The 18803-nt window shown below is 56.3% G+C and overlaps 1 protein-coding gene across 1 annotated transcript in view; it reads left to right on the top strand.

Moving 5' to 3' along the window:
- Positions 1-3333: 3333 nt before the first annotated feature.
- Notch1 (notch receptor 1) overlaps positions 3334-18803 on the top strand; it is a 45944-nt gene continuing 30474 nt past the window's right edge. Inside the window, 2 exon segments of the mRNA XM_028868838.2 lie at positions 3334-3657; positions 5224-5302. Of these exon segments, the coding sequence (XP_028724671.1) occupies positions 3597-3657; positions 5224-5302 (140 nt within the window). The 5' untranslated portion in view covers positions 3334-3596.

Raw genomic sequence — 18803 nt, forward strand, 5'->3', positions numbered from 1 at the left:
GTGCAAAAGGTAGAGAGGAATCTACAGATCACTTGGTAGCAGGGAAACTGAGGCCCAGAGGCCTGAGAGGCTCACAGTGAGCCAATCAGTTAGATTCAGAATCCAGGAATCCAGCTCAGAGGCCAATAGATACACCAGGGCCACAGCCTGACTGTGATGGATACAGAAGTTAGCAAGAAGCACGCTCTAGGCTGGGCACTCTTGGATCTCTAAGCCCAAGTGTTGAAAACAGTTGGATTCCAAGGACGGTGATCTGGAACGTTCTCATAGCTACCTGTTCTGCTGGCACTCCACTCGGGACAGGACACTCACCACCGCAGACCACCTCCGCACTCAGCCCTTCCTTCCCCCTCCTCCAGGCTGTCTTCTTTATCACTCCAACCAGGCGACACCATGAAGACATGGATTGTACCCTGAGCTGGCTTGACCTGGAGTGTTTCTCCTAGGGACATCTCTGAGCCTCTCCTGAGAACTGGAGCCTCTCATGCTACCTGCACCCACACTACCAGGGCTTGCAGGGTTCAAGTGCCAAGGTGAGACCCTGCCGGAGGGAAAGGCACCTGAAACCCAGTGCTGCCCATCATACCTTCATGCAGACCTGGTCTCTCCAAGACAACCAGGCCATGGTGGTCCGTATTCATGAAGCAGGTAGTTACAGTGTTCCAGGTCTGTATACCACACAGCACCTGAAGCTGAGTATACAGCAGGTGCTCCATGAAGGCCCGTGTGTTGACCAGCTGTGCTTCAGAAGGGTCCAGGGTCTGGCATGGGAACCCTTCTGGTTTACTTACAGGAGCACTGCTCTTGAGACATGCTGGTGGGGTGGGCAGTGGTGGCGCACGCCTTTAATCCCAGCACTTGGGAGGCAGAGCCAGATGGGTCTCTCTGAGTTCGAGGCCAGCCTGGTCTATAGAGTGAGTTCCAGGACAGGCACCAAAGCTACACAGAGAAACCCTGTTTCGGGGAGAGAAAAAAAAAAAAAAAAAAAAAAAAAAGACGTGCTGGCGGTCTTCAGTACACCCCGCAGTCCTGACAATGCTCCTGCAGGCATCTGGAGGAATGAAGGAGGGGGACTGACCCAATGCACACTTCAGTGGCTCTCTGTACCAATAGTCTGAGGTGGGTCCCAAGAGAAGAGGTGACTGCCAGCCACTCTGCCTCTCCACTCCTCACTCCAGGCTCGGAAGCCTTACCTCACTGGGAAACTTACCCCGGCTCCTATTATAAGCTGAGACAGGGAGCTAAAAGTGACTTCCCACTGGGGTGGCCTTGCTAGGCACCCTCTTCCTCATTTTCACTGGGTTTCTAGAAGGTCTCTCTCCTGGCTGCCCAGGCTTTGGTTTTCTTACCCTCTAAACCCGTTTCCTGGTAGACAGGGAAGAGGAGGCCCAGTATCTCCCTCCCTCCGGCCTCCTGTGTGCAACAGCTTCACACCCACTTGCCAAGAGCTCAGCCCCCGCCCCGCCCCCACCCAGGCCTTTTCTCCCGCCCAGCTGTCTGAGTGTTCTGTAGCTAAGGGTGTGCATCTCTCCTGCCCATGTGCTTGGCCCCCATCTATAAAGAGAGTCAATGAGCGCCTGGTATCAGTTGGTCTGATGTGCAGCCATATAACTCATTGCTGGACAAAGACAGAGGGAAGAGACACAGGCTCGCATGGGCAGAGAGGATGGCAGGTAGGGAGACGCTGCCTGACCGGTGGACTGCTCCCCAGACTCCAGAGGGCTGAGGCTTTCTTTGTATCCAAGCCAGGCTGGGTGGCCCAGGCTGGCAAGGCTGGGATATTATAGTTGCCACACACCTCAGCAGCCGGAGGCCTTCAGGGCCCATCTCGGAAGAGGCACTTGCAGAGTCTTTGAGTCTGTGAACTCTGCACAGCTAGCCAGCCCTTCCTTCTATGGAAACGGCTCTCCGGGGCCGCAGATCTGTTATATAAATATTTCTGCAGCACTGGGCGCCTTTTCTCCTGGGTACTGACCCCATGCTGCCACCCCCCAGGTTTGAGGCCGATCTGAGAGGAGCAGGGGAGGGGGCTGGCTAGACAAGCTGTCCGCACTGGCCCTTTAGAGTGCTCTCTAGAAACAGGTGTGTCAAGGGCTGCAGGAGAAATGAGTCCACCTCTGTCTCCCTGGGCAAGAGCTGCCTTCCAAATTCTGGATTCCCGAATTCCTTAGGCTTTCCTGTCTCAGGAATTCTCCTACCAGGTTCCAGTCAGTATTTAAGGCCCTTTCAGCCATTCCTCTGCTCTGGGAGCCTCCTAGGACAATATAAGTTGGGGCTATATCCTGTGTTGCACTCACCATCCTGTTTCGGGATTGGGGGGGGGGTGTTGTCCATTCCAGATTCCATTGAACTTTGATTGCACAGGGACAAGGAAGGCATCTTGGACGCCCAGAGCTAACTAGCTTGGCACAGAATGTACAAGTCTAGCACCGAGGTGGAGAGAGAGATACCTGGTCAAAGAAAACCACGTAAGAGAGGCTGCGCGGGTGCTAGCAGACATTGTACTGGGATTCTGCACTTTCGCCGGTCACCTTAGCTGGGCAGGGCCAGGAACCAGTGTGAAGAGTGACCGTGGACCGTCTAGCCGCGGGTTCCTTCTGGGGAGCTAGAGCACAATTTGTTCAGCAAGGTACTGGCCCTTTGGGGAGTTCCCTTGGGGAGCCCCGAGCTCCCTTCTGTAGAGGCTGCGGGCGCGAAGCCACTATCCTTTAAGGTCAAGCGTTCCGGAAGTCATGGCTAGGGGTGCCTGGTCTCAATCATCCAGATGCCTAAGACCGAGACCAACGGCTCCCAGGAGTGGGGCCCCAGGGCCAGGGACGTATCCAACGCCGTTAGGGTGCGACTTCTATACTCCTGCTCCAGGAGTCCCCCAAACTTGGCTTCAGCTGCTCCTGCCCACGGCCCCAGATCTAGCTCTGGGATGGACCTGGTTCCCGGAGCAGCTTCGCCCTTCCGACAGGGCCTGAATCTCCTACACTATTGAAATGCAAATCATGACCAAATGTCCCTGAGGGAGGCGACACACAAAGCCTGATCCTTCCGCAGCCCCAGCTCAAACTTTTGGTCTCAGTAAACTTTCGAACAAGAAGTAGTCCCTAAGTGCCCGTTCCCTACACCCCCACGCACTTCCTTGTCTTGCAAACCATAGGGTCCCGGCTCGGGACGCTCTCCCTAGCCAGAGAAGGCGCAGAACCCACCAGGGCTCTGGGAGGGACAAGGCCAACGAGGGGTTTGGGGTGCTCAGGGGCCGGGGGCGGAGCGCTGTGGGATGGGGCGGGGCAGGGGCGGGCCCCTACGGAGGCGGAGCGCACTCCGGTCCTGAGCCTCACTAGTGCCTCTGCCGCGGGAGGGAGCGCAGGGGCGTGGGGCGCAGGGCACGGGCGCTGGGCGCGGGTGCGAGCGCAGTGAAGGAACGAGCCGGGGTGCCTAGTAGGGCTGGGGAGACCCTGAGAGCCCAGCGCCGCCCACCCGCCAGGAAAGAGAGGGCAGCTGTGGGTGGACGCCCGCGGGACTGCCGGTGGTGCGCGTGTACGTCCGATCCCCGCCGGCCACCGCAAGAGGCCGCCGCCCCAGCAGCGGGCAGCCGGCGAGCAGGCATGCCGCGGCTTCTGGCGCCCTTGCTCTGCCTAACTCTGCTGCCCGCGCTCGCCGCAAGAGGTAGGCGTCTGCGAGCCCGCAACTTCGCGCGCCTTTCGGAAACTTCGGCTGCGCCCTGCGCGCGCCCTGGGTGGATGGGAGTGAGGGCACCAGCTGCCAGAGTTGGGAGCCAGAGCGGGCCGATCGGACATGGGAGCTTTCCGGCGTCCTCGCGTGTGAGGGGGAGTCCTTCTCCTCAGCCCTCCTTCCGGGTGGACTCGCTTTACCCAGAGCACCCGAAGACGTTGGAAGCTCGGTGTGGGGCGCTGGGGCTTCGGGGCCCGAGGCCCGGGAGGCTCAACCCTCGCTCGCACTTGGGCAGCCGCTCCCGGGGCTCGCCGCGGGGGCGGACAGGCTGCCTGCGCCTGCTTCTTTTCGATTTGAATCGAATCGGTTTTGGTTTCCTGTTGCTTCTTGGGACCATTATTTTCTTTCTTCTTCGCCTCTGGCCCATGCTGGGGCGGATGTTGGGGCTCTGTGCTCGCCTTGCTTAGCGCGGGGTGGGGGCGATGTGCCCTGGACTCCCAGTGCTCGGTTTTGGGATCGCTGTCCCCTAGCGGGACTCAAACTTTCGAAGAGAGGCGATGTGCAGGCGGCTTGCTGCCTAGGGTGGGTGTGGGACTGACTCACTTTGGAAGTTTAGGACTCCTGTGCCGGCAGAGACTAGAACCTGAGGTGGGGTGGGGGGGCACTTATTTCCCTGCCGGCTTCACGGAACGGGGGACTCCTGAGGAGTATCGTAGTGACCAGTTGCACCCGTCTCCCAGTAATTGGAGGGGAGAACTGCCTGCCCTTTTCTTAAAAGTGGAGTTTTATATGACACTCCAGTTCGACCCCCATACAGGGGCTTAATTTCTGGAGCTCCTTAAGATGGGGGTGGGAGAGGCTTGATTAAGAGCCCCTTCCCGAGAATAGGGTGGAATTCCTTCCAAGTGCGGGCTCTAAGACCCCCTCCTTGGGTGCGGCGGGGGCTGCCCCTGGAGATGCCTGCGAACAGGTATTGGGTGTCGGAGGAGGCGGGGCAGGTCTCCGGGTGCGGCCCGCTGCCCCAGGAGGCGGCCCTGGCGCGACAATGGGCCGCTCTGATTCCCTGGCCGGCGCTTTGTTGGAGGGCGGGGTGGCGGGCTCCGCAGCTGTCGCTTTTTCCCACGATCGGGGGAGCTGAGTGTGGCCGCCCCCTCCCTCCTGCGGTCCCCTCGTATCTTGTGTTTGAACTGAGGCAAGAGTGGAGAATGGTTGGGGGCTTTGCTGGGCTTCTTAATCCACACCCACTTCTGGCTGTGTGTTTAAGAAGTTTAGGAGAATGTCCCAAGTCACTCAGTTCTTTCTGTTGCTGTCCACTTCGACTCACTGAGTGGAGTTGTACACCTGCCACCTAGCCAGCTTATCCTTTTCCACTGATTTTCTGACTATAACAGTGTGAGCAGAAAATTGATCCCGAAGGGCTGCCCAAAGTCCCCACCCCCACCTCCCGACTTCCAGTAACTCTAGTACACAAGCAAGCAGTAGTCTCCATGCACCATCAGGACCACAAGGAGTCCGCTGCCCAGAACCCAGACTGACCTCTCTTTTCTGACCCTTCCCTAGGCTTGAGATGCTCCCAGCCAAGTGGGACCTGCCTGAATGGAGGGAGGTGCGAAGTGGCCAACGGCACCGAAGCCTGTGTGTGAGTACCGCCCCTGAGGGGACCTGTTGCTTTTGTCAGAGCAGAGCCCCTGCCTTCTGGGGACAGAACACTGGGCCATTGTCTTCGGAAGACAGCCCAGAGGCTGAGTGCAGTCACGTGCTGACTTTTATTGGACAAAGTCTGGCAATTACTTAATCACCAGCAATTATGCCGCGTGTGGAGCTACTCTGGCCCCTGGAGGTTGGCACACTCCTTCATGGGCCCCCTCAGGCTCCTGGGAATCCATGGTACCCTAATTCTTATTTTAAATGTTTGAGAAACAGTTGTCTTTGATGGGCAGTCTGGATCACTTACTGTGAATCTGAGCCCCCACCCCTGTCACCTGGGAGCCCTCTTCTGGGCAGGAGAACACTAGGCAGAAAATTGCCCTTTTGTTTTGTTTTGTTCGTTTCTGGTTTTTGCTTTCTTGAGACAGTCTTACTAAGTAGCTCTGGCTGTCCTGGAACTCACTATGTAGAGACCTTTAACTCAGAGATCTGCCTGCCTCTGCCTCCCACGTGCGAGCACCATCACGAGCCAGTGGAAAGTGCCTATTTTAAGACAAGGCCCACCTCTCGTTGCCCCTTGGGTTCAAGGTGAGGTTGGGAGAAGTTGGAAGAAGTTGGAATGGTCCCTGTTGGCACTGCAGCCCGGGTGGTGGGTGTGGGTAAGTGCTGGAGTCTGGTTTCTATCCTGGCAGCTGCAGCCCCACCTCCCGACTCTACGCCAGAGGTTCTCAGCCTCAGGTCCTCAGCTGTGAAATGGGCGTGACTTGGGGGTGGGAAGGTCTGTTCCATGCTGGGAAATCCTTTTGGGAAGGATCCCTGCCTGGCTGCCCCAGAAGACCAGCCAGCCAGGACAAGTTTCCACGGGGGGCTAGGGCTGGTGCCCTTCAACTTGAGCTCCTCTCTGAGGAGACTAGCTAGGTGCTGGAGGCTGAGGCCTCCCCTGGAGGCTGCAGACAGAAACGGCTCCAGCCTGCATGGCGCGCCCTCATTCCAACCGCTGAAGGGCCCATCCCCTTGACAACGGGCACTGCTGCCTACAGTACCCGGCCTGTGGGCTGCAGCCCCACCTCCCTGGCCGGCCCGCCCTGTACTGAAGCCAATTAAGCAGGTCTGTGAGCAGTTTATTGGACAAAGCCGATTGTGCCTCTGTCAGACGCTAATGAATGCACACTACTTTTTTTTTTTTTGCTTTTTTTGGGGGGCCCCTTTCTCCCCCCTGCAGAAGCCTCACGGACGCTTGATGCCCTAAATCTTATTTCCTTCCATTCAGAGGCCGACAGCTGGGATTCAGTAGAAGGGCAGCGGCTATTGTTGGGAGGCGATTAATGCTGTGTGATTAATTATGCGTGGCTTCCCAGAATGCACAACCCCCTTCCCCGCCGCCGCCGCTCTGTACTCCTTGCTCTGCCTGCCTCACTGGCAGGGCAGGGCTGGAAGGTTTCTTCAGCTTACTTCTTACTTCAGACTGAGGAAGGTGGGGGTAGCTTCTTCTTGGCCCCGCTAGGCGATGGGCACAGGCTGGCCTGCTGCGGGCCAGCTCACTTGTTCTGCACTGTCTGGTAGAGTTGGGCACAGGGTGCAGCCTGCTTCCTGCAGTCCCACCAATGGCTTGCATCTTAGCGTCTGTGTGAAGACCTCTCAAGCCAAAGACAAAATGGTGCTGTACTTTCTCTCCCACCTCCCAAACTTGGGGAAGCTGCTTGCAAATCCCTTGCCGTACAAGCCAGGCCAGCAAAAAGATCTCGGTGCCAGGCCTTCTGTCTTGCACTGGATCCTAACGCCCTTCCTCCTTGGCGGAAAACTTGCCTCAATTTGGCTCAGAGTTCCACGGAGTTCTAGCCACAGAGGCCCCATTGTGCTCACTCCGTAAGTCCAGTGAGATGAAATTGATATGCTCGCTTCTGGTCAGCAGAGCTGGAGGCTGAGGCTACAGCTAGGCCTGGCTTGTGGTGGACACAGGTCTGGATTCACTGTGCAGTTTAGGGGACTTTGCAGCCAATGCATGGAGGGGCTCAGCTCACTGTCTGGGCTTGGGTGCTTGAGGACACCCCCTCCCACACACACACACCCCATTCCTTGGAGGCTTTTATGTTTCTACATCTGTCCACTTCTTCAGATGGCCACAGTACTCACGGAGGGGTCCACCTCTCCTGGCTGAGGAGAGGAAGCTTCCCCTTTTGCTCAAGGGTAAGCCTGGAGCCTGTAGACTCTGTCACACCTAGCCACGAATGGTTTTGGCTTCTGGTGCTGCCTACTTTGAGTAGGGCCTGGGAAGGATGGAGTCATGGTGAATTAGTACCTTGTGAATTATCTCTTCTACCCCAAACAGAAAAATTTCCCCAGAAGCTGCTGGACAGGGAGTTTCAGGATTTAGGATTGAAAAGTGAATCCTTTTGGTACCAAGTGCCTTCTGGAAAGGTCCAGTACCACTGAGGTCTAGCTAGCCAGTGATCATATGGGAAAGGCCTGGCTTTGCACACTGTATACCGAGCACAGTCTGGGCAGCTGTGGGATATCAGAGACCCTTTGGGGAAACTCAGGGCTCACTGTGGACCCAATGTGTGCTGAGGGGGAATGCTGAAAAAGAGTTGTCATTTGAAGAGCTGTGGGGGGACCTATACACTTGGGAACACATGAATTCACTGATCAAAACGGTTTTATCAGAGGCTTCAGGCTCTGAGCTGAGGGAGCTTGCAGATAGTGTTAGGGAGACTAAGAGACCACTTTCACCGGGAGCAAAGTCAGATGTGATGAGGGCATTTTCTAAATGCATTTAGAAATCAGGTGAACTAGCCAGAGAAACTTGAGATGATGGATGATAATCTTGGGACACTCTACATTTGAGGTCTGACCTCAGCCTCGCCATCTTTAAGTCGGGACAGGTACAGGATTGATGTCTCGGTGGTGCATAAGGATTGAGCAAGAGCTGTGAATACTAGACACTGTAGAATGTCTGGGTTCTTTGCATGCTGCCCTTTGCATGGTGAGCTCGTAGGGCTGGTTTCAGGGGCCTCATTCTCCTATATTGAGTTGGTTAATGAATGAATTCACCATCCCAAAAGTGCTATCTGGTTGGGCCTGTTTGGATTTCTGTTTAGGAATGAGCTGTCTGGTTCTAAGGATTCTTACCTATAGTTGTCAGCTTTTTTGGCTTCCTTGTTTGGACTCTGTGTCTGTGTTCTCACAGCAGGCATATGTATGGAAGTCAGAGGACAACTTTTGCGAGTCAGTTCTCTCCTGCCTCTGTGAGATCTGGGGATCTAAGTCAGGTCGTCAGGCTCGTACAGTAAATGCCTTTACCCCCGAGACATCTCGCCGCTCCACACTTTAAAGCGATTGCTGTGTTCTGAGTTCCACTCCAGGTATGGCCCAGAACTGGGCCAGGGCCACTGGGGATTAAGAGAGTCGTCCAGCATGTATGTGACACATAACAGGCGTCCAGCATGTGTGTGACACATAACAGGCAAGCCTGCCCCACTGTGGCCTGACAGGACTCCCAGCAGATCAGCCAGATCAGTCATGCTTGGCCCTGGAGTGTCTCAGCTGATGCCGTTTCCTCCCTTCCTCCAAAGTATGTGTGATAGCCACATCCCTGGCCCATCACTTCCCGCCTGCCTGGTGAGGAAACAGGGGTGAGACCGGAAGTGATTGGTGGGCTGAGGAGGGACCCAACACAATGTCCTGTGTCTTCCGTCATCTGGCCCTGCCACTGTTCCGTTGAGTCACTTGCTGTCTCGCGTTGGTCCCATCCTCCCAGGGTAGGAGAGCCGAGGCTGTCCCAGGCCTGCCTGTGAACAGTGCCATGTCTGGCCTTCAAGGACATGAGGTTAGAAAAACAGGTGAGCCAGGCGGCGGCGGTGGTGGCGCACGCCTTTAATCCCAGCACTCGGGAGGCAGAGACAGGCCTCTATGAGTTCGAGGCCAGCCTGGGCTACAGAGTGAGTTCCAGGAAACGCGCAAAGCTACGCAGAGAAACCCTGTCTCGAGAAAAAAAAAGAAAAGAAAAGAAAGAAAGAAAAACAGGTGAAAAACTGCCTCACAACCTCACTTGTCATGGAACCTGTGGGGAGATGTCCAGGTACTGGAACACCTGAGTAGAGGCGGGGTGTTCCATGAAGGAAAGTGTCTCTGTGGGCAGCCCTGCCTCTGGCCAGCAGCCAACAGTTTTTCCATTGAAGGAATAATAATAATGCTAAAAGGAGAGAGACAGAGAGCAAGCTGTGACCTCAGCAGGAAGAGGGTGGGGTCGGGCAGACAGGAGAGCCCTGTTTCAAGGAGCCGAGCAGGGTGTAGATAACCAGGGCTGACTGCTGGGATCCCCAGAAGCTGGGGGGCAGAGGGGTCCCCGCAGAGTTTCATGGCCGGAGTCAAAGATGGAGGCTCTGCTGGGAAAGAAGATGGCTCTGGTGGTCCTCGCCTCTGGCCCCTGTGGTGGGGTTGGCACACACTGTGGTTAGACAGGGCCCGGAGGGCCGTGCCAGGCTGGGCCGAGGGTTTGAGCCGTATTGTGCGTGGAGGGACGTGCTTCATGTCTCATCTATAAATAGTGAGAGGATGTGGCTTTGCAGTCGAGTGGAGTCCACACATTGCTTTCCTCAAAAACGTGAAGGTGGCAGCACGCGCAGAGCCGGCTGGGGCTGCCGTGATCGGCCCCGGAAGCTTGGTGGCAGTGGGCTGGGTTTTCCCTGAGGGCCTGGCCCACCCTGTGTGCTTCATCTCCAGTTTATAGGTGGGAAAAACTGAAGCGGAGGGTGAAGAGGTCGGGGGGTGGAGGACCCAAGGCCAGCTTGCATCAGCTTTCACCTTCATGTGCAGGCGTATCCAGAACTTTCCAGACCTTTCCCAGAGGCTGAGGGGGAATCATCACCAGCTTTAACGAGCGGCTGGCTTCAGGGCATCGTTGTGACTACATCAGGACGTGTCTGATCCCCCTTGTTTCCCAGGCAGGGCACACCCTGGCACCTGCTGGCTGGAAGACACAGACCGGCCGGTTGTGGCGAACTGTACTCCCGTCTCAGTTTACCCCCTGTGCAGGAGAGGGCCCCAGAACTTCTTTCCTGCTGTATCTAGGCTGGGCTCAGGGATAACCTACGGGTAGAAGAGTGGCTGGTGCAGGTAGCAGCACCTAGGACTGAAGAGCAGCCATGTGGCAGGGCCAGTTCTGCAAGCTGGGGCGTATTTTGGCCTCAGGCTGGGGACACCCCTACTGGAGAGGAGAGTGATTGTCAAGGTGGGAGAGCAGTGGACGTCTTTCTTGTGGCCTCACCCCACCCTATCTTGCTGTCCCAGAGCCCAGGACTAATTTGGGAGACGGGGCTTTGGGGTGGTAGATTACACATTTTGTAAAATGCACCGTTTGAGCCACGGAGAGCGCACACACTGCGGCGTGCTTGGTAGAGGCATGGATTGCACCATCGGCACACCTATCCAGTTCCAGGCTCTTAATCACCCCAACGGCAGCTGCCGGCTCTCCTCCCTGGCCCCTACTGAGCTGCCCTCTGTCCCTGAGCCTTTGCTGCTGTTGCGTTTCCTGTGAATGAAGTGACCCAGTCTGTGGCCATTGAGTGCTGCTTTCTGAGCATGGATGATGTCAGGGTCTCTCTCTGTGCCACCGTGGGTGCCAGCTCTGCACTCCACTTAGGATAGATTCCAGCTTCTGGCGCCACCAGGACGAGCCCCGTTCCGAGTCCTGACAAGTCTGTAAGGGGCCAAAATGTACATCTCTGGACCTGTGCTGCCACCTGGGATTGTAGGGTTCCTTAAGCCTGGTATGCTCCCCTGTGAGTCAGTGACAGTGACCTAGTGTGCCCAAGGCCCCACAGTGCCCAGTGCCCATGGCAGACTCACAGCCATCCTCATCCTGCCTTCCAGTGGCCATCTAGCCCCTTGACCTTTTCCAGCCTAAAGGAAGATCTAGTGGAGCCTGTGTGCCCAGTGCAGGACAATGGAGGCAGTGGATTTCTGCTGAGTGCTTAGCTTGCTCTGGACCCCAGGATCTAGGGCAGGCAAGGCAGCCACCCTACCTAGGCACCCAGCTATGAGGAGATGGGAACCCAGGGAAGGTGGGCTGCTGAGGTCAGCCTTAGTCTCCAAAGGGGAAAGCTTGGGGAATACCGTGTCTGAGCGTGCTAGGCTTTCCTTAGCTTTGGGTGAGGCGCACACAGGGTGGCATCTATGGTAGCCTGGATGGGTCTACAGGCAGGGGAGCCTTAGCCAGCCGGGACAGTGTGTTGGGCCAGTAGGGAGGGAAGCTCTGACCCTGCCCCGCTTGGGCTTGGGCATTGAATTCCCCTCCATGGATGGGGAGCTTTGAGCAGACCTGCCAGTCTACTCACAGGCAGTGGCTGTTCCCTGGGAAGGAGAACCAAGCTCCCTGAGACACCGCAGACATAGAGGCTACCCCCTCACTTGCCCCTGGGGCTTGGGACTAGCACCCTAGTAAGCACAGGTGGAAGCTTGACCATCCAGACCTCTGAGTGTCCCCAGCGGAGGGACTAAGGGTGGTTGGGTGGACTTAGAATTTGGGGGCTGCTTTCTCAGTGTCCCTGAGACCTACAGGGTTCTAGGGTAGAAGCCTGTCCCCCAAGGACCTCACCTCCTGACCTTTTGGTTGCAGCTCTTCCCTGTAGCAGCTCTTGGGACAGAAGCAAGCGCTCTGGATAGGTGGCCTTCCAGCTTTCCCCTCATTTTCCCTGTGCCAGGGTAATTTACACTCCAGAGTGAATTAGCTAGGCTAATTCTCTTCTTCCTGCCCCACCCCTCTCCCCCCACCTCCATACCCCCACCCCCACCCCCACCCCGCTTTTAAAGCAGTTTCTTTGTATGGCACCCACCAGGTGAGAGAGATCCACTTCTGAGGCACAGGTAGGAATGACTGTCACCAGCTGTGGAACAGGGGCCAAGTGCTGGATCCAGCCCTGCCCCAACAGGCAGATAAGAGGGAGCTGTCACTGGGCTTGTGTTGGCTTATCCTGTCACCTGGCTGCGTGTCCCTGGTGCGACTGAAGTGTTTAAAGTGCTTGTCCTCCTGAGCTAAGTAAATGAGCCCCTTGTCATCTGTCGACACTGCTAATTTGCTGAACAAATTCTACCACAGGTAGCGCCAGAGGCCAGTCTGCCCCGGGTCCCAGCACAGGCCTGGGGAGGCAGGTCCTGCCATAAGCACTGTCAATCTTGTGTGAGCCGCTCTGCCCTGGGCCACTAGCTGAGGATTTGAGAGGTGGCTACGTCTACCCCTCGAGAGTCCTTAGGCCTGAGCAGGGGACAAAGGACTGTCCTTCCAAGATGATACCCAGGCGCTGAGGCCATAGTTTGACTCTGGGCCTCCTGCCTTAACACCACATGTGGGTCACCCTGTATGAATCACACACAGCCCAGCCGCAGGGAGGCCAGGGAGCCGCAGGCAGCATGGAGGCCACTGACTTTCCTAGAGCAACATCTGTGTTTCATCAAGTTCAGGAAGAAAAGCTGGGCGGCAGCCCGCTCCCTGGAGCAGGTTTTCCCACGGCCCAGAGTCACGCGTGTGTGACTGTGTGTGTGTGTGTGTGTGTGCTCGTGTGTGTGTGTGTGTGTGTGTGTGTGTGTGTGTGTGCGCGCGCGCGCGTGGGAGTGGGAAGAGGCAAAGCTGGCAGCGGCTTTCTTTCCTCCACCATGCTCCACCTTCGTTTCTAGAACTAGGGTCTCTCACTGAGCCTGAAGTTCGTCGATTCACCTAGACAGCCAGCCGTGGGTCTTCAGGGGGCCTCCTCCTGTCTTCTCTCTTGGAAGGCTGGGGCTACAGGAACGTGGCAACATACCCAAATTTTTACCTGGGCTCTGGGGATTTGAACTTAGGTCCTGTGCTTGCACAGAAGGTGCTTTGCCTATTGAGTCAATATTTTGGGTGTTCATGTATGTATGCGTGTGTAGTTGGCCAGAGGTCATGTATGTATGCGTGTGTAGTTGGCCAGAGGTCATGTATGTATGCGTGTATGGAGGTCAGAGGTCAACACTGGGTGTCCTCTGTTGCTCTCCATCTTAGTTCTTATATCAGGGCCACTCATAGGACCTGGAGCTCACTGATTCCGCTAGACTGGTTGGCCCACAAGTCCTGAGGATCCTCTTGTCCCTGCCTTACCAGTGCTAGGATTACAAACGTGTGCCACCATGCCTGGCTTATGTGGGTGCTGAGGATTGGCCTTAGGTCCTCATGCTTGATCAGCAAACACTTCACTGATGGAGCCAGTGCCGCAGCGTCCCCATTTTAAAAGTACACTTACAGCTGGAGTCCTTGCTGTGCAGTGTCCTCCATTGTAGACCCTGTCTCCATAGGCCAGATCCCAGAGAGATCCCAGGGGAAGCAGCTCACACTGGGACCCCAACTTGCCCTCTCCAGCCTCCCAGGGCCATTGCTGTGCACACGGAGGAAGGACTGTGGGTGGTAAAGCTGGAAAGATCACCCAGGTCTGAATAGCAGCCGCTTGGGCCTCGGGCTTGGGGACCTGCCTCCCACCATTTCCTCTCAGTTTCGGTTCTTAGTGAGCGGAAACAGCAGTTACTGGAAATGAGAGGTTTGGGGGGGAAAGCGGGGCTTCCAGTGTTTGTGCTCTGCTGAGGTGGCTGGAGTGAGGGCAGATGCTGCCTGTGCGCCTGACCCTCTCTGCTCCATGGACCTCTGTTTCTTGTCTGGGGCTGGATGATCATGGCTTTTAGGGGTTGGTCCTGTGCTGTGGGGCTTTCCTCCCTTACTTCCTCTTCTAGGGGTCAGACGAGGGTGACCTCAACTCTGTCTCAGAACCTGATCGTCGAGACCAGGTGGGGCTGTGTCCCAGCGACTGTGATGGGACAGGTCAGGCCATGGCTGCGTCCTATCTCCGTGGCCCAGAGTCTGGCCCAGTCTGTGGTGTTGGCAGCTGGGCTAAGCTAGGTGGTCTAGTCAGATGGACTGGGGCAGGCCTGGGGCCAGGTGGGTAGCCCTAGGTTTCTAAGACCTGGCTCACAGTTTTCAGAACCCACTGTGCAGGCTGATCCCCTGCCTCCCATATACTCTGGATCTCCTCTTCTAGCACCCTGTTCCATTAGCCTCTGCCTGGCCAAAGCTCAGATCGAGGATGTTTCCTTCAGAGTTGGGGGTGCAGCTACAGCCTCACACTTCCTCTTCATATGACAGGACCCATCTCCTTGGGGTGAGTGGAGAATCCTATGGGGCTACTGATGCTAAAGGTGCTGGCTGGCCTTATTGCTGGTGTATTGGGCTTCATTTGTCTTTGGGGTCTCACTTTGAGACCCTCCCTGAGGCGGCAAGAAGTGCCTGGTTGACCTTGGGTGTCTCTGACTTAATGGGACATGTTCTTTTTGGTTTTTACCCATCCCCAGCTAAGGCTTTGGGAGGTCACAGGGATGTCAGTGAATTGATGCTTGAGAACAAGCCAGGCGGGCTGGAGAGATGGCTCAGCCGTTAAAGGCTAGGCTCACAACCAAAAATATTAGAGAAGAGGCCAGGCATTGTATATCAGTATAGGGGCAGAGAGTCCAGAACCTGCAAGCCCAAAGCTTGCCCTAGACCATCTGGCCTGGGACACCCTGGATCCCATACAGATCCCTCCCCAGAGCGCCTGCTCTCTCCTGGACTCCTTCTAGAGCAGGGTACACTCAATTGGCTCTCCCTGTCTTCTAGAATTTACTGTGTCCTGAGGCAGAGAGAGTTTCTCATGGATGGCTGGTACACTGTGAGACTTTTTGTGACTAGGATTGGGATGAGGCCTAGCTGTCTGCTGGGGTGTGAGGACCTCCCCAGTGGGGGAGGTCTTTCTTGTTGGAAAACATTTGGCTGGGGTGGGAGCTGCTAAGTTTTTGAAGGGTGGGGGTAACCTCTGGGGCCCCCACCAAAGCTGCAGTCCTCATTTCAGCCAGTCATGCAAAGGAGTCACCGAAGGCGGGTTTCCTGGGAGCCCCGAGAAGAATGCAGCCGAGGTCTGTCTCTCTTTGTCTGCCCAGCAGCCGGTGGCTCTGCCCCAGTGGGTATCTGGACATGGGCTTCACTGACACATCTTCAGTGCCCACAGTTGGGAAGGATGGCCACAGGGATGGCATCAGCTGACCCTTCTACTAGAGGGTCTTGAGGGGTCTGGGGAAGCCAGGGGTTCTGAGGTTTCCCTTGCAGTGGCAAGTCCTCTCAGTGCCCGGGTGTCTCACTAAGAACCCTGCCCCCTTCCTAGGGGTTTTGTTGTAGCCAAACTCCTCCTCCATTGTGCTTTGCCCTTTTCTTTCTGGGAGATACAGGGGATCAGGCCACAATCTAGACTGAGAGATGAGCAGCTTGGGACACAGGGGCACCTCTCCCTCTTTCCCAAGAAGCCTCTGCTACTGTGCTCTGCCTATCTATGACTGTTCTCTGAGCGAAGGCTGGTCCAGCATGGATGGCAGGAATTTAGTACTATAGAATCGGGGGTGTGTGTGTGTGTGCAGAGCCTGATAAGCTTTTGTCTTCCCATCTGAAAAATGGGCCTAGCCCGCCTCTGGGACTGTAGTAAGGGTCTAGTGAGGTGAAGCTTGTAGCATCCAAGGACCAGTTTAGCCAGGAAGGAAGGAATATGTCCTCTCTTTAGGACCTGGGGAGGAAAACAGAGTCGCCCCTGGGCAGCCCCCCCCCACCATCTTTACATTTACTTGGAGAAGCAGAGATGGGCAGGTACCACACTGCTTTTGGCTTTGGCATAGAGCTCAGTGTGGGGGGGTTGGCTTCATCTCGCTCCGGATGAAGCTCTTCCCTCTTCGCTTAGCCTGAGCAGCTGAAGGTGCAGGGCTGAGCTCCGTCCCGCACAGACCAGAGAGGCCTGTAGTTGTTGGCTCTGGCCAGCCCTACTCTCCCTTGCCTCTGCTGCACACACAGAGGCTTGGCCCTATGCGTTCCCCGGACCACTCAGAAGGGCCGGCAGGCATTATGGAGTGCCAAAGGAAGGCAAATTCTTAGCCTTGCCTGAAACTTGGGGCTCTCTGTGTTTTGGGAAGATTAAGCAGGAAACTGTCCCCAGTGGAGGCAAGAGCTTAAGCAGGTGTTTTTCACACCCTAGCAGTGACCTCTGCTTCCTGGTGACCCCAGTTTGCTGGGTGACGCTTTCACCAATGGTGGAAGGGGCAGATTGGGTGGGGTCTCCCGCCCCTGCTCCCATGGGTCACCACTTCCCACAGACCAACTCCAAGAAATTATTTGATTGCCCCTCCCCCAGAGCCTTTTGGTCCTCTCCAAGGGGCCTGCACAGGCAGCGGCCAGGGACATTGTTTTCCCTGCAGTGGGAAAGGTGGCTTCCCTGGAGGGCAGGTTCCGACCTCAACTGTCTCCCACACAAAGGGCTTCCCTGAGCCAGGCCAGGAAGCGGGTGCTTTTCCTGAGCTTCCTTTTCCAGCATATTTTAAACCACCCAAGGATGCAACTGTGGGGAAAGATTTGAAGACCGAAGAGCTGAGTGTGCTAGCAGTGCCTCTTTGGGCTGAAGCCTGGACCCTGGCTTCCGCCCTGGCTGACACCTGTACCCACCTGTAGACAGGTTCCGCCTGCCCCAGCTGTGACCCGCCTTCCTCCCTTGTCCACCAGCAGCTGATGTTTGGTGCAGGAGAGTCTACCTACCCACAGCCCTCACCATCCTCTTTTGGCTGCTGTGGGAGCCAGGGAAGCCAAGGCTTCGGGGACTGGGAGGAGACCACAGTTCGGTTATTCCTGCCTGCCATCCCTGCTGGGACAGGTGCAGCCCCCGGGGCCGGCTGGAAGTAGCAGTGTTGTGCTGTTCCCACTGGGAGCAAGGCTCTCGGTGCCCTGGGCTACATGGGTACCCACATGCTTGTATACCTCATCCAGCCAGGGTAGAGAAGGAAACTTGGGTGTGGGTATGAAGGCAAGAGACCATGAGGTTGAAGGGGGCTATTCCCACCCTGTGTTCTAAATGATTTTCAGATAAGTGTTCAGGTCCAGGCGGGTTTGGTAGGAAGCTAGGATCTTGTATGCTCTTGCGCTGAGGGCTGTGGGGAAGTGACGGGATGGGGCTGTGGTTTGTAGGGGGTCTCCTGTCTTTGGGACTTTGAATGGACTGCTTCTGAACCAGGGAGAACACTGGGAAGTCTCACTGAGCCGCTGCTCGGCCTTCTATGAGTGCCTTCCTTCTGCAAGACACTGGGACTTGGGGGGCTTGGATTGGCCTCTGCTCAGGGAAGGGCTGAGGTTCCAGAACCTCTCTCTGCCAAGTTTGGGGCTGGGGTTGTTGACCCTTTGAAAACCCTACAGGTGGGCTGTTTGAGTGAGAGGTAGCCCTGGTTTGGACCCAGTGTGGGAAGGTTGGATAGCAGGCAGTCAGCTTTATTGTGTTTTAGCTAATCAGAACAAAGTCAGGCTTGGGGAGGGATCTACATTTCTACCTTGAACCATCCCTGAGGTACAAAAGCATGGCCACCACTTGTTGAATGGGCGCTTGCAGAACAAGGGTCTCAGCTGTACTTGGGTAGCTCTAGACAGGTAGAGAAGATTAAAAGGGTGGATGAGGACAGGGGCTCCCCACCACCACCAACCCCTGATGCCAGACACTCTCAGTGTCGGGGGGACTGAGGTATGCAATAATGCACTGGGTGGAGAGGCCAGCCTCTGCTTGTTTTGGATCATAGATCTGGTGTGTACTCTGGGTCCAGGGGGTCAGATGTCTTGCTGCAGACTCCTGGCCCCAGAGAAGAATAAGCAGGGATCTTGGTGCTCAGATAGGGGCCTGTGGTGCCTTCCAGTCCTCAGATGGGTGTTCTTACCTGGACCCTCTTCAACATCCCCTCCCCACACACACACACGGGGCGGGGGGGGGGACTCTTGTGAAACTGAGGCCAAACTGAGTGTTTCATCTCACTGTGTTGCAGCTGAAGCAGAGCTGGGAGGGTCCCACAAGCCCCACCCGCTTCTGGAAGTGCTTTCTCTCATCCGAAAGTTCCTCTGGCCTCTAGGTTCTGGGGAACCAATGAAGGACCCCCAGCCATCTCAGCTCCAGTAGACCCTCTACTTCTTTCCCCACCCTGCTTGACCATAAACCCATCCAGGGCAGACGCTAAGACACTCCCACCACAGTCCCTCTACCCCCTCCTCATTTTGGGGTGGAGGAGCTGTCATCTGTCCCCTGGGGGCGGCAGATGGCCATGTAGTTTGGAAAGGAAAACAGCACAATTTAGAATTAGTCCCGGGTGAGAGGCCACAGCAACATCTGCCTCCGGATGCTTTGGGGAGTCACATTTCTATGGAGCAGCGCTGCCAGGGAGGTGGGAGGCAGCACAGTGGAAATACTGAAGCCGCCGGCCGCTGCCGACAAAGCGCAGGCAGCCGTTGTGGGATGACGGGCACAGGGGCCATTTGTACTCCGCTGCATCTGCGGAAGCCCGCCCCCTTCCTGGGGCCCCAGCCTGCCTGCCACTCACCTGCAGCCAGCCACAGTGGGACAGGTCACACCTCAGGCCTCGGAGAATGTGGCGTAGAAAAGGCAAAGTGGAGA

Source organism: Peromyscus leucopus, chromosome 4 (assembly GCF_004664715.2).
Source record: "Peromyscus leucopus breed LL Stock chromosome 4, UCI_PerLeu_2.1, whole genome shotgun sequence".
NCBI classification, from domain to species: domain Eukaryota; kingdom Metazoa; phylum Chordata; class Mammalia; order Rodentia; family Cricetidae; genus Peromyscus; species Peromyscus leucopus.